Source organism: Neodiprion lecontei, chromosome 6 (genome assembly GCF_021901455.1).
Source record: "Neodiprion lecontei isolate iyNeoLeco1 chromosome 6, iyNeoLeco1.1, whole genome shotgun sequence".
In the NCBI taxonomy this organism is placed as follows: Eukaryota; Metazoa; Arthropoda; class Insecta; order Hymenoptera; family Diprionidae; genus Neodiprion; species Neodiprion lecontei.
In genome coordinates this window covers 17,497,433-17,511,444 of record NC_060265.1, presented here as the reverse complement: position 1 = coordinate 17,511,444, position 14,012 = coordinate 17,497,433, and the positions used below count along the sequence as shown (strand labels likewise).

Below are 14,012 nucleotides of genomic sequence, written 5' to 3'. Positions count from 1 at the left end.
TTATATGTATTAAACTTTACACTAACGATAAACACATGAATTATATATTGAGAAAGTCGATTGGGTGAAATATTGGCACAGTTCAAGCAATTTCACTCGAAAAAGCCACTCATACAGCACAAGAGAAAATATCAAAGTATACGAAATGCAAGTTTGGAAGTTCTAAACCAAATCGAAATTAGTGCAACGTACCGAAGTGGTAAATTGCCTTACGAAACATTGACAACTGTGTTGTATTTGCAAGTTTTATAAATAGCATTGAAACACGTGGCGATGTTGTTTTGCCAGCTGTCAATCAATACGCGTGGCAAATCCACCGATCCATCACGTGGTATCCAAAAAGGCAAGTCCGTTTTTACACGAAGTAAAATATTCCACCGTATCAATAATTTATTTATCGTCTACGAGATGGTTACAATTTTTGGAAACGAATAAAAAATCGCTAAAAGGACCTCGATAAAAATAAATTTCATCGACTGGAATTCACCATTCGTTGTCACACTGGGTCAAATTAACCCACGTCGGATTTCAAATGGCTGTTACAAGCAAACTATCAGTCTGATGTCAACCAAAAAAATCTGAACCATACTTCAGCCATTCTAGAATAAAAATCCATCGTTTTTTCAAAAATAAAATATCGAGGTAGTGGAAAAAAAAAATCAAAATGCTACCAATTTGCAAAAAGACGCTATTTACGTACAAAATTACAACTTTTCAATTTTGAATATTTCTTCATAAAGTTGATGGGCGATACTTTCAAAATGGGCTACTCTGAGGTAAAAAATGGCTCGGTCGTGTACGCTTCGAAAAGCATAATCATTCTGACACAAAAAGTTGGTCACAATGTTCCGCAAACTACTGTTAGATAGTACAAAAGGACCCATTTGTGCCCTTTCCGTTACAGATATTCAGCTTCGAAGTCAGACTATGGGTCTATTTGATCCAGTCTGACAACGAAGGGTTAAACAATCCTGAGCTGATTTGGCATTGAATATACGGATACACCTGTGTCATTGAAACAGTGTTTGCGTTAGAAATGCCAATTAAAACGTTCGACACATATATGTAAGGGATCCGATAGCGAATATCTCCAAGTGGAAAGCTGTGGCGGCAGTCGCGAGTCGATCGTGTGACTCGAGTAAAAGTCGTCCTGATCGAGTTCTGCCGTTGACATTCCCTCGCTCCTAACGAGAATCTTCAGTTTCCGAAGCATCGGCAAGCGCTAGAAGGTCAGAACGTATGGAACTCCAAGTGTAATGTGTAATCTACTTTTAAAGTGGGTTGCATTTACATTTTATACTCTCGATTGATCAGCAGACGTTAAAAAGTCGATTTCTCATCGGGCAATGCCCGGCAATTATAATATTCTGCAATTTTCCCAAGTGAAATTCGTTGTTTGTATTCCGTATTTATTATTATCCAGAAACGCGGTTTTTCGAATCAAGAAATTTATGTTCTGTCCGGACAGATTGAATAACCGTATTTCTACTATTACTTTAATTTATTCGTACTAAATATTTTATTTTCAACAATTTGAATCATCAATCGGAAGAAAAACAGAAAGGACCCTGAGAATTTTAATTCGACCATACTTACAAAGATTGATAAATTCAAATTCAAAATAATAAATATACAATTATAATTTCTCAATGAATCATTTTTCCAGTAGATGAATAAATCAACATAAAAACCGAATTCAGGTTTGATTGCGATTAATCTACGAAAATAATTCAACAGAAAATATCGATAAGCTACTTCAATATTGAAATATTATATTATTTCAAACATACTTCTGTCTTTTCACATTGCAAATCTGCAACCACATCAATTCTTGAATACCACACATAGAGAAAATATTTGTCAAATTGAATTTTACAAAGAAACATTATTGGACTCAACAATAAACTGGCCAGAACAATAACTTGCGTAATTAAATGAAACCACATTTATTCGAATTAGGAAATCAATTCTTAGGCCATATTTAATCGCGATGTATGGTGAATTCGCAAAAAAAAAAATCGTGTTTGGCCTACTTCGGGTCGCAATAAATAGTTTATGATTACCATGTATATCGATGGGCTTTTGTACGATATTTTCGGATTGGGGCAACGACGCTTGATAAGTCGAAGTAATCAAATCGACTTTAGCGTATAGTACAGGAAGTAAAATTCAATCGTAATTTTATACTGTTACTTTGCACGACGAGAATGAAGAATAAAATATTGATAAGCGGCATCAATTCTAAATATATTCGAAACCGCGCAAGCAAGCAAATTTCCAACTCCGTTCCCTGCGGCGTGAAATTGAAATGACGACTGATTGTCAAGCATAAAAGATCGATGACCACTCACCTTATGGCTGAGACCTAAGACGTCATCTTCTAGGGACACGTCGCTGTATATTTCGTCTGCCGTGTCGCAAGTTGATCCTCTCCCAGAACTGTTGAAACTGCTGCTTCGATAGAGTTGACTGCAAGGCGGAAAGTCTCGTCAGTATACTAAGCAAATACGGAAGTAAAAAGAAGAAGAAGCAGATCTTCGCAGATAATTGCGAAACTGTGATCAGTGAACCACAGTTGTTGGCGCTTCAGCCGGCCTGACACGGCTCGATGCAAATAGAATCTGTTTCAATGCTAATAAACCATATCTGGGGTTGTTGACGAAAACAGAACCAGAGACGCTCGACGAATCTTGGGTATTAAAATTTCGAATGGATGTACAGAGCTCGGATCATTTTGCGAAGACTAATCGTAGCTAATTCAGTCATTTGGATAATTGCCGTTCGTTAAATATGGCAACCCCTGTAATGGTTCTCAGGATAAATGAAACTCAAGCTGTTACGACAGATGAATACTCGCCGATAATTACGTGCGGTTATAATAATTACAACAGTTCTGCTGATGAATTTAAATTTACCTATTCGTGTGTCGGGCTGTAGTTTAGCATAAGCCAGTGCTACGATCAGTAAAAATTTTAAAACTTTCCTAAATCAATCAAAGCTTCGTTTACTACATTGAATTGCCTCTTCCCTGCAGGTCTGTATAAATTTGTAATTTTCTAAATACGTCAACTCTCTTTTTGCCTCGAAATTGAACGAATAAAATATAAATTATTACTAAAACAATTTCTAGTCGTGAAATTTCCAAATTTTTTCTTTATTAACGTTCAACGTTATCGTTTTAATAGTTCATAAAATAGCTATTATAAACACCCACACTTCATATTCCAAGAATTCGTTGTTGCCATTTATAATTTTTTTTTGATCCTGCATTTCACTCTTATACTCTATTATTTTATACGCTGCAATTGCAGGAAAATGAAATATATAATTACTTATTGACAGAGCATTGAAATCGTATGAAATAATTATATATTACATTGATTTTAGAAAGCAATGATGATTAAAGCAAACAAAAAATCATTGTCAATTCAGAAATTGTAAGCTTTTGGAACCTGAAATTCCCCGAGATTTCTATGTATGCGAGCTTGATAATACAATTTTTCCAGTAATCTTTCAAGAAATATGCCACTGAATAAGGATAATTTTTGACGCATTAATACTAATATGTTCCTTCAATATTATCTAGCAAATATTTTGCTATTTGATCATTAATTTACAAACAATAGCCTGCGATTTTCCTTAAGAAAGAAAAAAACAAAAGAAGGTTTGGTATTAAGTAATGAACATAGAATATATGCGTGCATGCGATGAACCGAAATTCTAGGTGCATTTTTTTTTCTCAAGATCGAAAGTACTTTGTATCAGAACAAGTTTATTTCTTCGACAGAGTTAAAATTCCAGTCTTATTTTCGAAATTCCCCAAGTTTTTCCGGTTTTCCAGGTTTTCCCTGTGCGTACGGAACCCTGTAAATTTTAAACACCCAGAATCTCAAGTACTGGCATCATCGAATGGTATCGAAACAGAGTTCTGTCATACCAATATTTCGAGAGATATTATTTTCAGTTACCAACGGAAAGAACGGGCGAGTTACCAAGTAAGCGCAAACTTCATTGCATGAGCCGCGCGAGTTTCGTACAGATTAACAGCAGATGGCGCCAACGGTAGAGCAGATAGAAACAATTGGAGGGAAGCTATCTACGGTCGGCAATGTAGAATTCTGCTGACTTTCAGTATACACATTTAAAAAAAAAGTGGAATCAAGCGACGCGACGGCGAATATGCGCGATCGTTGGAAATCGATACAAGTCCCCGTTTTAAATTGTGGATTAAGTAGATTTTTATTGCCAACTTTTCTCAGGCATGGAGAAAAATTTTTACTAACGAAACTTTATGTTTTTTATACGAATCTAACTGTTCCAACGACGGATTCAAAATGCATCAGTTCAGTGATTGAGATTCAATTTTTTATGCGTATTTGCTCTCTCCTTTGAGCGTATAGTGTGCATAGTTATCCCCATTTATAGTCATAATATACCGAATTGTAGAAAGCAAGAAAACTAGACTGTCTGCCGAGCGTCGGCGGACGGCGCAAGTAGAGCGTTGACCAAGCTAGCGGCTGCTGGCCGGCACATTGCGCGCAGGTAAATCAATATGACATAAATAATAAACTATGTATACACCTAGTTGAGCCGATCGTTGTCAGTGGGTCAATAGACGGGTTACGACGGCATCAGGCGGCGACGAGGAAACGATAAAAAAATATTTTCAATCCCGCGATTTGTCCGCAGATAAACACAGATGTGTTTTTTCAAATCTTCTGCAGACCCTGGTTCATTGAGCATAAAACTGTAAATATAACAGAGAAGCTGTTGTTCCTGAGCGTTTATTGTAGACAGTTTTATTTTTACGCGGGAAAAACGGGCACTCTATTTCAGCCTTTGTTTTCCCGAAACTCAGAACAGCTTCATTCAATTTTTTACATGAATTTTTTTAACCCTTTCCTACCTAAGCGGCATAAGCCACTCTTGCGCAAAGGTTATTCTTCTCGAAACAAGCTCACAGAATTTTCACTAATTACGGATTTATAAACGTCTTTACGTGACAAGATCGTTGGAAAAAACAAAGTTACTAACAATAAAATAAGTACACCACACAAGTTCACTTCACTCTATAAGTACTGTATAATTTTAAGTAATTACTTATTTCCATCTAGTTCTCACCTTGCTAACGCGTTGGAGCTGAGCCGCTTGTTCCCAGAGCTGTAAAACAAGAATGGAAGAATGAAATGAAAAACATGAGACAAAAAAAGATATGGAGAGATGTTATATACTGGAGTATGTTACACAGGCTTGCCGCAAAGGTGGTTATACAGAAAACGTTAACAGGCCAATCAGGCTTAAGCTTAGAATAGTTGACCAATTTTCAATTTCCCGTCAAAATAAACTTAATAAATAACCGCGGTATCCCTGCACCTGTAAATCTGCATAAGCACTGTCATTTCAGTTGCATCACCGTCAATTTGTTCTTCCAATTATAAGCGACTTTAATTAACAGTGTTATATCGTGGCTAAATTTATGATGAGTCTATAACAGAGGCAATCATATGCATGTTGATGTTATAAACGTACGGTCGAAATTATGAGAACCAAAGTGGAAGTGTGTGCGAATAACTGATAGAGAATAAAAAATATAATTAAACTGTAATTATTTGATCGATAGTTCAATAGTATATTGTATGCCAAGGGACGAAAGAATCACGCGAGTTGCGATCGTCAACTTTTCGCCCGAATCATACGATAGTTTTTACAACAAGCGAACGAAAAGTGGTGGGGCTTTGCCTGGTAGTGCTCAATGTTTTCTCCCTAGGGGCGAAAGTGAAGCAATTGTGAACTGCGCATGCGCGCCGGACGTGAAGTCAGCATATCAATTGTCAGCAAATCAACAATAAAACGAAGTTCACTTCGCATGCAGCCGAGTTCTATAGTTCCTGATACATTTTAGTAATAGTTCTGTTTTTCGATCTACTTTTTTCGGGCAATTTTGCCAGAATTATTACTAAAATGTATCAGGAACTATAGAACTCGATTGCATGCGAAGAGAACTCCGTTGTGTTTTTCATTTGCTGTAAATTGGTCTGCTAGGGGAAGTTGGCAGATCATTTTTTCGATTCACTTTTTTTTTACTCAAATCGACAGAACTAATACTAAAATGTATCAGTAACTATAGAACTCGGCTGCATGCGAAGAGAACTTCGTTTTATTGTTGATTTGCTGACAATTGATATGCTGACTTCACGTACATGCATGCGCGAACCTATGTTTACGACTCTGAGGTGAAATTGGTTACTTTCCTCCCGCTAAACTGCCTAGCAAAGCCCCACTTTTCATGCACATGTGATTTTTAAACCGTATTGAATCAAAAATTTAGTGCATGAAACTCATAACGTGATTTGTGCGATGTTTTTCATGTTTACTCCCCCTTTCCGTTAAGATAACACGAAGCGCGTGTTTCAACCATTGCAATAACTTTTATTTACATTACAGAAGATGCCTCTCACCGTTTCAGGCTTTGCGTGTAATACTACTACATACACATTATACTCAGGTATACACGTTACCTACGCCCAGCTGAGTAAATTATATATCTACGCATGCAAAAAACTTGTTAATGCGAACTTTGCGATACATGTTCTCAAATATTAATTTAGTACGATGTATACACATACATACTTGAAATGATGGACCTAAATTCTATCGAACCGAATTTTCCTCACCGTTTGTGAGGAACTACTTGAAACTATTTAACGTGAGCTCTTATTGAGTTTAAATTTTCACGACTAGCAATAAACAGTTTTACATGCAGTCGAAGCATTACGTAAGTTTAGTCTCATCATGATTCAACGTTTTTTGCACAGTATACACCGAACAGATAATAAATTACGCCTATTGCAACGTAACTATTACTCGGTCATACTTCGAAACGATAAATATGTATCAATGGAATGCACACAACTACATACCTATACAAAGAGTATCAATAATGAAACAAACGGCAGACGTGAATTCTTTGTCTTTTTATACGTCGATGAGGATAAGCCATGATCAATCACTATTCTAGCGGATTATATTAGCTCTATAGTAGCAGGTAAGCCACACCGTTCCTGGCGGGAGAAATCTAGTCTCTCGATGACTCATACTTTATAGGTTAATATACCTGAACAAGTGGGTACATAAATCCATGCATTAGACTAGGCTTCGATCAACTGTGAGGATATCCTACCGCACCGAAGAAAATCAGAATTGTACGAATGCAAATATAGCACGAAAAATCAAAGAAGATGAGGATATGTAACATATAAATTTGTTATATTCTCTATACGTATACATAGAACGCATTTGTTAGGAGAGACAATTAAAGTAACTTGATCAATGTGTACCGAATCAGTAAAGACTTCAACTTCCCGAGTGCATAAAATTCCACAAGTATAATGTATCGCAATTTCATTAGTTTCCCATCACACGTACGAAGGTTAAACTTTAACACTAGGATGCAATAGAAGGTAGAGAAAGATAGATCAGAGATTACATAGCGAACTGCAATCGGGAAAATGCTAAGGGTTATTTAGATGTAGATTGTTTCCTTACTGTCTGAAGGAACCCCAGCGCCTGTTCGGTAAACCTTCTTCCATATGGCTGTAAATCAATCACAAGCCTTACCTTAAGCTTTATCTCTCAATTTACATATATGTTTATCTACGTGTGGCGTGTGTAGATGTAAGTATGTATGAAGTTTAACAGATATTTTAACTTATGATCAATGTACAGAACGCAGAATCTACAACTACAACTGTGATATTGTGGAAAACTGTTTTTATGAATACGGAATAAGCTTTATTTCTTTTCCTTAATTTGGTTTCGTTTTTTGCGTTCATACGAAAACAACAAGCTTCTGTGGTTAATTTTTCATTTCGCAACCGTGGCAATTCTGTGAAATGTTTTCACACTAATGAAGTTTAACAGAAATTCAACTCGGAGACTTATTCATTCTAACAAACTACCGCAATATCAAATCAATCCGCGACACATGTTATTAGAAAAACGAACTGCTGGATTTGTTTCAATTTTTTAAATATCGTATTAATATTGCTTGTAATCTGCGATTTCGATTATCGTTTTTTGTACATTGATCGCAACTATTAGGTGAGATCAGAGTATCGAATATTGTAGAGGGACGCGTAATGAGTACAAATTCGAGTATGTAATAACTTATGAGTGGTGGAAGAAGCGTCATAATCGATAATGCGGCTTACCTAGGTGGAGTTCGTCTCAACGATGTTCTGAGCCAAGAATGTCTGCCGATGCTGCATGGAGGACTTCTTCCGTCTCTGCTTGGTACATGAAAAAGAGGAATAGAAAACATCTTGCATCATTTAGGTAAGTTTATCCCTCGTAAAATAATGATCCATGGTTGCGGTAAGTGCCTCTGGCGCCAGTTTTAGCTAGCAAGTACTTTCCACGTTTCTTTAGATCCTTCTTTATCGTAAGCTTCTTTTACTGTTGGTAGGATGAAATTACCGCTGGCAAAGCTACGCGACGCCGGTGAAAACCCGTCAAATAATTCCTGAGTATATAAAAGTATAGCTGTAAGATATAAGGAGTACAGAGCTTAGCTAGAGCCCGGAGCCTTATCTCGACATGGCATTGTGAATTAATTTCAGACGGGACGCGAGTTTCTTGGCTCTTGGCTTCCTTTGTGTTTTTCTCCTCCCCAACCGAGGCTTTCAAATAGTCGAATTTACAAGCAGGACGCTCTTGGTATAAGTAGTTAGGAACACGTACTCCAATGCAAACGGCTTTTATCTTACCGAGGTGTACCTGTACCAAAATGTCCTTCCGAGCCACGAATTTGCGGGTCTAACAAGTCCTTCCTTTCCGACTGGTTTTAAGGTCAAACGTGTATATAAATGCGATTTTTTTCAGTCAACTAGAGGATTGTGTATTCCGAGATAGCATGCTTGTTAATCATCGCAAGGCACGGTAAATTCTTTACGTCTGCATGAGAAATTACCATAATGACTGGGCTTGATTTCCCGAGCCCTCGAAATGGTCGTTACAAAATGTGTATTCAAACGACGACTGGTTTTACCACCGGAAACTGCACCTTGACCGTCGTTCAAATTCACTTTCTTATAACGTGTGCCTACTGATCAAGATATGCCTTCAAGTGCAAAAATTGTCCTTGTCTACCTATTGTTCTCTGTTAATAACGAATTTTCACAGATGCAATACATTTGAGGAACGGTTTTCAGCCCTCGAACCGTCTTCGATAAATAAAGTCGACACGTTACGCGTCATGGGGTGGCCGTTGAGTTAAGCAGAGGCTGCATCCGAAGGCTAGAGAATGTATATTTGTGTACCCAAGCGTCGCGTAAGAAAATATGTGTACATGCTGCATAGTAGAGAACAGCTTGTACGCAGTTTAGATCCGAGTGTAAACCTTAAGTACAATTTTTGTGGACGCCACAGTTTACTTTAGAAGAGAAGAGTTCGAGCTTTCACAGCCCTGCAGAATTTCATTCGTCATGATCCACTCTTTTGGGAAAGATAAAATGCACCTAGTAATCCTTGGCTCTAAACCTACGGCACGCCTGGGTTCTGTTCACCCTTCATTGTCGTAGAAATAAATTGTGACCTGTGGAAGTTTATCTCCTCAGGTTATGCGCATGGACCTGTTCGCCGTAAAACGAGATTACGATACTCCGATACACAGGTTTGAATTGATTCGAATCATCAGCAATTTCAAGTTTGAAGTTAATAACGTTAGCGTAACGATTTATGTTTAGGAAAAATATTTTTTTGCAACTCAAGGATTGTTCGAAATTGGTTAAACCGTAACGAAGCATAAAGGGCTCATACTTTGAGAAACCAACTCGTTCGAAACCATTCTCAGATTCCAAAGTGATGATTTTTTAAAAATGTTTTTTTTACATCAGCGTTACTAACCTCAGCCTCGTTCAAAATCAGTTAAATTTGTCGTAACCATCTAAATTAGGCCGGAGAAAATCGTCTGCTTCGAAAACTTTGAAGTCTAAATACTATCATCACCATGGATTCATCTCGACACTTGGTTGAAGTGAAAATATTAGATAACGCCGGTGCAACTTGACTTGACGTGTAAACTTGACATTCGGTGACTTGCGCATTGCGTGATCCAGAAGTTGTTGCAAGTAATCGTGTTCGGCATGGACTAACCAGTATCAAGACTGGAAAAAATATATCAGTATATTGTACGCGGGGAACGAACGGAACGGTGTGAAATTGATTTGCGCATGGAATTTTCGCAGCACCTGTTCCCCGTCTTGCATGACTGCCGTTTCCCCCTCGCCGTCTTACGTAAGCGTGTATACCTGTACTTTAAATATATACTTATACATCTAATTCGTAAGCATGCCGATGAAGCTTACTATAATCTAGCATTCCAGTAAATGTTACCGGCGCTGACCCTCTTCATCTCCGATTTCTTTTTCCGATCAACGGGACGTTGTATAGAGTATATCAAGTACGTGAAATTTGTTGCTATAGTTCAACTAATTGGATTAATAAGTTGCATAATTATACAAGGAAAAAAATAATTTTAAATATTCCAATTACCTCGCACAAAGATTTTTGGTATTACATTTTCTCAATTTGAAATTTCTAACTTCGAGTCTTATTCAAAAAACAAAAATAATAACAACATCACGAAAATAATATTTGTTTTAGAAATTTCAAGAGGTCTGACAACGTCCTGTAAGTGTATAAAAATCACAATTGAACTGAGTTTCGCGAAAAAAAATTATGTGCAGTAACCGAAGTGTACAGACGCTTGATGCTAAGAAAAATAAACCAACATTTAAAAGGTATTAGAACTATAATACGAAGAAAAAGTTTTAGGAAAAAATGGCAAACATTCACGTATTCTCGCTTGCAGGTGTTCCAAAACATAATTATTATAATTGCAAGAAGAAATTGAAGATAGCGGCAGATCGAGTTGTCACGGAATGCCACTATCGGATCACGCGCAATTAAGCAATTAACTCCAACTTCAGCATTTCTCACGCTGTGCTCTGTTGCAAGTGCGATAAGGTGGTCACCGTGTACTTGTTTTGCACTTGGCACACACGTCGGGACCGTTTGGTCCGTCAAGGCCACCTGCTGGTAGTCAACTACGATCTTTGCGTACCAAAGCATGCGTTCTCGCTCCATGCCCATATGTGTAGCAGCCTATTGCCTATGCTATAGTGGTGTAAATAACTACATCATATCTACAATGGATACAGTTTCATGCACAAGGCCGAGCAGCAAACGGATGTCTGCACGGCACTAGACCATCGTCATAATTGTTACACCACTTAGTTTCACGATACAGTTGACGAATTCGAGACAATCGAAAAGTCCGCTATATGCATTCTATCGACTGTTACTCGTACCTGCAACTTACAGTTATAGACCTTTTCTCTCTCCTTATACGCCAAGGACGGATTAAATTTTTGGAAAAACTCACAGCTCGTAACTTTGTCTCTGAAAGCGGACACGCGGAATATCCACAGCCTTCCGATTGCCCAAAAAGATGCGGTTGATCATGATCTGAATATTGTACCCCTGTTCCCACGCTCGCTTTTGAGAAGATAAACTTGAATTAGTAGTGCAGCAGGCCCTTGACTTTTGAAACGTTGGCCGCATTGCAACGAAAGATTAGTCTTTCCCTCATCGCGTCGTCTCTTGTCGAGCATCGACAGAGTCCCTTATCTTTTAAAATTCCAATCCTTCCAGCATCCTTCTGGATCTATCCATCCATCGCTTTCTAGTGACTCGAAATATTCGACTTGACCCTCATTTTAATCAAGGAAGTGGACTTCCAGGTTCGCAGCTGATAAATTTACCATCGATTCCTAGTCTTACTAGTCTTGAAAGATCTTAACATTGTACAGAATCCCGATGTTTCTAGTTTGCCTGGAGAAATTGTTTTTCTAACTTTTACGACTGAACATTTTCGACCTCAATCACGCGATATTTGCAAGATATACAAAGGTGATACAGAGATGACTGCGCAATCTTCCAAGGATTTGTTAAGATAGTTTCGAAATATTCCTTTGATCTAGATCACTAACTTTTCAATCTTTATCCAATTTCAGTTTAGAATTAGGTCCCTAAGTTGAAAGCTGATCAGTTTTTTATTTTCTAGTGCACCTACGACCGAAGACTTCGCAATATCACCAAAGGATAACAAATTTCTTTACATTGCACGAAAACCTTGCTTTTCTTCAAGTTCAAAAAGTTTTCAACGTATGATCCAATTAACCATTCAAATAATTTTTTCTAATTTACTAACTTGTACAATTTTCGCCTAATAGTATATGTTTAAAAATTACTCAGCACTGAGCTGTTCCCACAGTCTTGCACCATACCCAAACAAATATAAAAGCCAGGTACGTATAAGGATAAAGAGGCTGGTCCCGAGTGTTTGGAAGTGCTTCATATACTCGTCTAGTTTTTTCTAACAGATGCACTGGGTCCATCAGAAATCCAACGCAGCTGGCCTTTTTTCATCCTCTCACTCACAATCGAGCTCCTCGAACATAATTCCTTAGCTTGATTATCCATGCATCAATAGTAACAAGAGTGCGTCGTATAAATAATCAAACCCAAGTCAAACAGTTATCAGAAACCGGGTCCCAGGGCTTCCGTTTCCGGTGTAAGTTTTCGCTCAGCAGGTATTTACACACTGCACCTTTCCGCTACCAGGTAATGAAAACAGACACCGCGCTAGGAAAGAAAAGAAAACCGCACACCGACAACAAGCCGCCACGTTTAGCAGACGCAAATGGCAAGACGGCAAAGGTCATACGCTGAGGGACTCGGAAGGGAGAGTAAGTGCAGTGAAGATAGGAAGACTCGAGAGATCTTTTACCGTGGGGGGTTGGACCTCGTCGGCGAGGGTGCCGAGCTTCCGGGCGAGTCGCCGTCTCCGTATCCGAAGCCTTCGTAGCTCTCCTCCTCCTCCTCGGGGTCGCTTTTACTCGCTCCAAGGGCGACGCTCGGCGGTCCCTCGGGATCCGGGCTGGGGGGACATGGCGCTGCGGCGGGTGCCGAGGAGGACGAGACCAGGTTGTGGATGTCAACGGACATCGAAAGGGAGGCCGGGCCGCTGTTCGTACCCCCGCCTCCCCCCGTAGGAAGTTCACTCGCTGAATAGTAGTTCCTGTAGGGGAGTTCGCTCCTGGTATCCTCGCCGGCTGACGTTGCTGTCTGGGATCGGGAACTCACCATACTCGACCTTGTATCCTGCAGACGCGAATTAGCCGACATATTTTATTATGCTATGGGTATGAACGTCTGTACAGCGAAATGTGTATGAGTAGACAAGTTTTGATGGGGTGTTTTACAGTATGCATTTAACTTAAGTCGGGCGCGTTGAGAATTCCAAGATCGACGATGCCTTTCCCAGAATTATAATTTACGTCGTCATTTCCCAACATGTCGCACTGATTCTACAATTCTACACTGCGGATGGTTGTTTTCAATTCTGGGATGTGCGCAGCATACAATTTTGCTACACATTTTATAGGATAGTTTGAAGTAATTACGGCACTCTATGTTCCATTAATATAATCATATAAGTGTAAGCTGACGGAGAAGGAATATTTTTAAACTACCAAGTGGATTTAGGTGAGAAAAAAAAATCATCTTTCCAAAGCTTCTCGATTCAAAGAAAATTAATTCAATCAACCGAACAAGATGAAATATGGTTGGAAAAATGATTAAATATGCGATATCAATGTGACTTGGGACCTTCTGAATCTGATTGGCATATTCGGTTATAAAATTGGAGTAATTTAAACTTGAAAAGGCCGAAATTAGTCACGATATTACTGTGCAACAGTCTTACAATTTTCTCGAAATTTGAATACAAAATTTGATGCAGGTTTTCTGGTTATTATTGGTACAGAGATTTTATAAGTTTTCCGTAACTGGAAACAACAGTGATTCCATACATTCGATGAGATAATTCTGGAATTTCATCGGTATCTTGACTTCCGAATACAGAATTGAATCTTTGTTAATTAAAGAAA

At 38.4% G+C, this 14,012-nt stretch overlaps 1 protein-coding gene across 4 annotated transcripts in view; it reads right to left on the bottom strand.

Moving 5' to 3' along the window:
* Nucleotides 1-14,012, bottom strand: part of LOC107225769 (rab11 family-interacting protein 4) — a 76,633-nt gene that overhangs the window by 33,385 nt on the left and 29,236 nt on the right. For 2 of the 4 annotated variants that reach the window (XM_015666339.2, XM_015666338.2), the window contains exons 2-6: nucleotides 12,851-13,224; nucleotides 8,211-8,285; nucleotides 7,546-7,593; nucleotides 5,122-5,160; nucleotides 2,352-2,469 (exon numbers count right to left, since the gene is read on the bottom strand). In XM_015666339.2, the coding sequence (XP_015521825.2) occupies nucleotides 2,352-2,469; nucleotides 5,122-5,160; nucleotides 7,546-7,593; nucleotides 8,211-8,285; nucleotides 12,851-13,209 (639 nt within the window). In that variant the 5' untranslated portion in view covers nucleotides 13,210-13,224. The remainder of the gene's footprint in view (nucleotides 1-2,351; nucleotides 2,470-5,121; nucleotides 5,161-7,545; nucleotides 7,594-8,210; nucleotides 8,286-12,850; nucleotides 13,225-14,012) is intronic. The other 2 variants (XM_015666337.2, XM_046743969.1) reach the window with 2 other exon arrangements.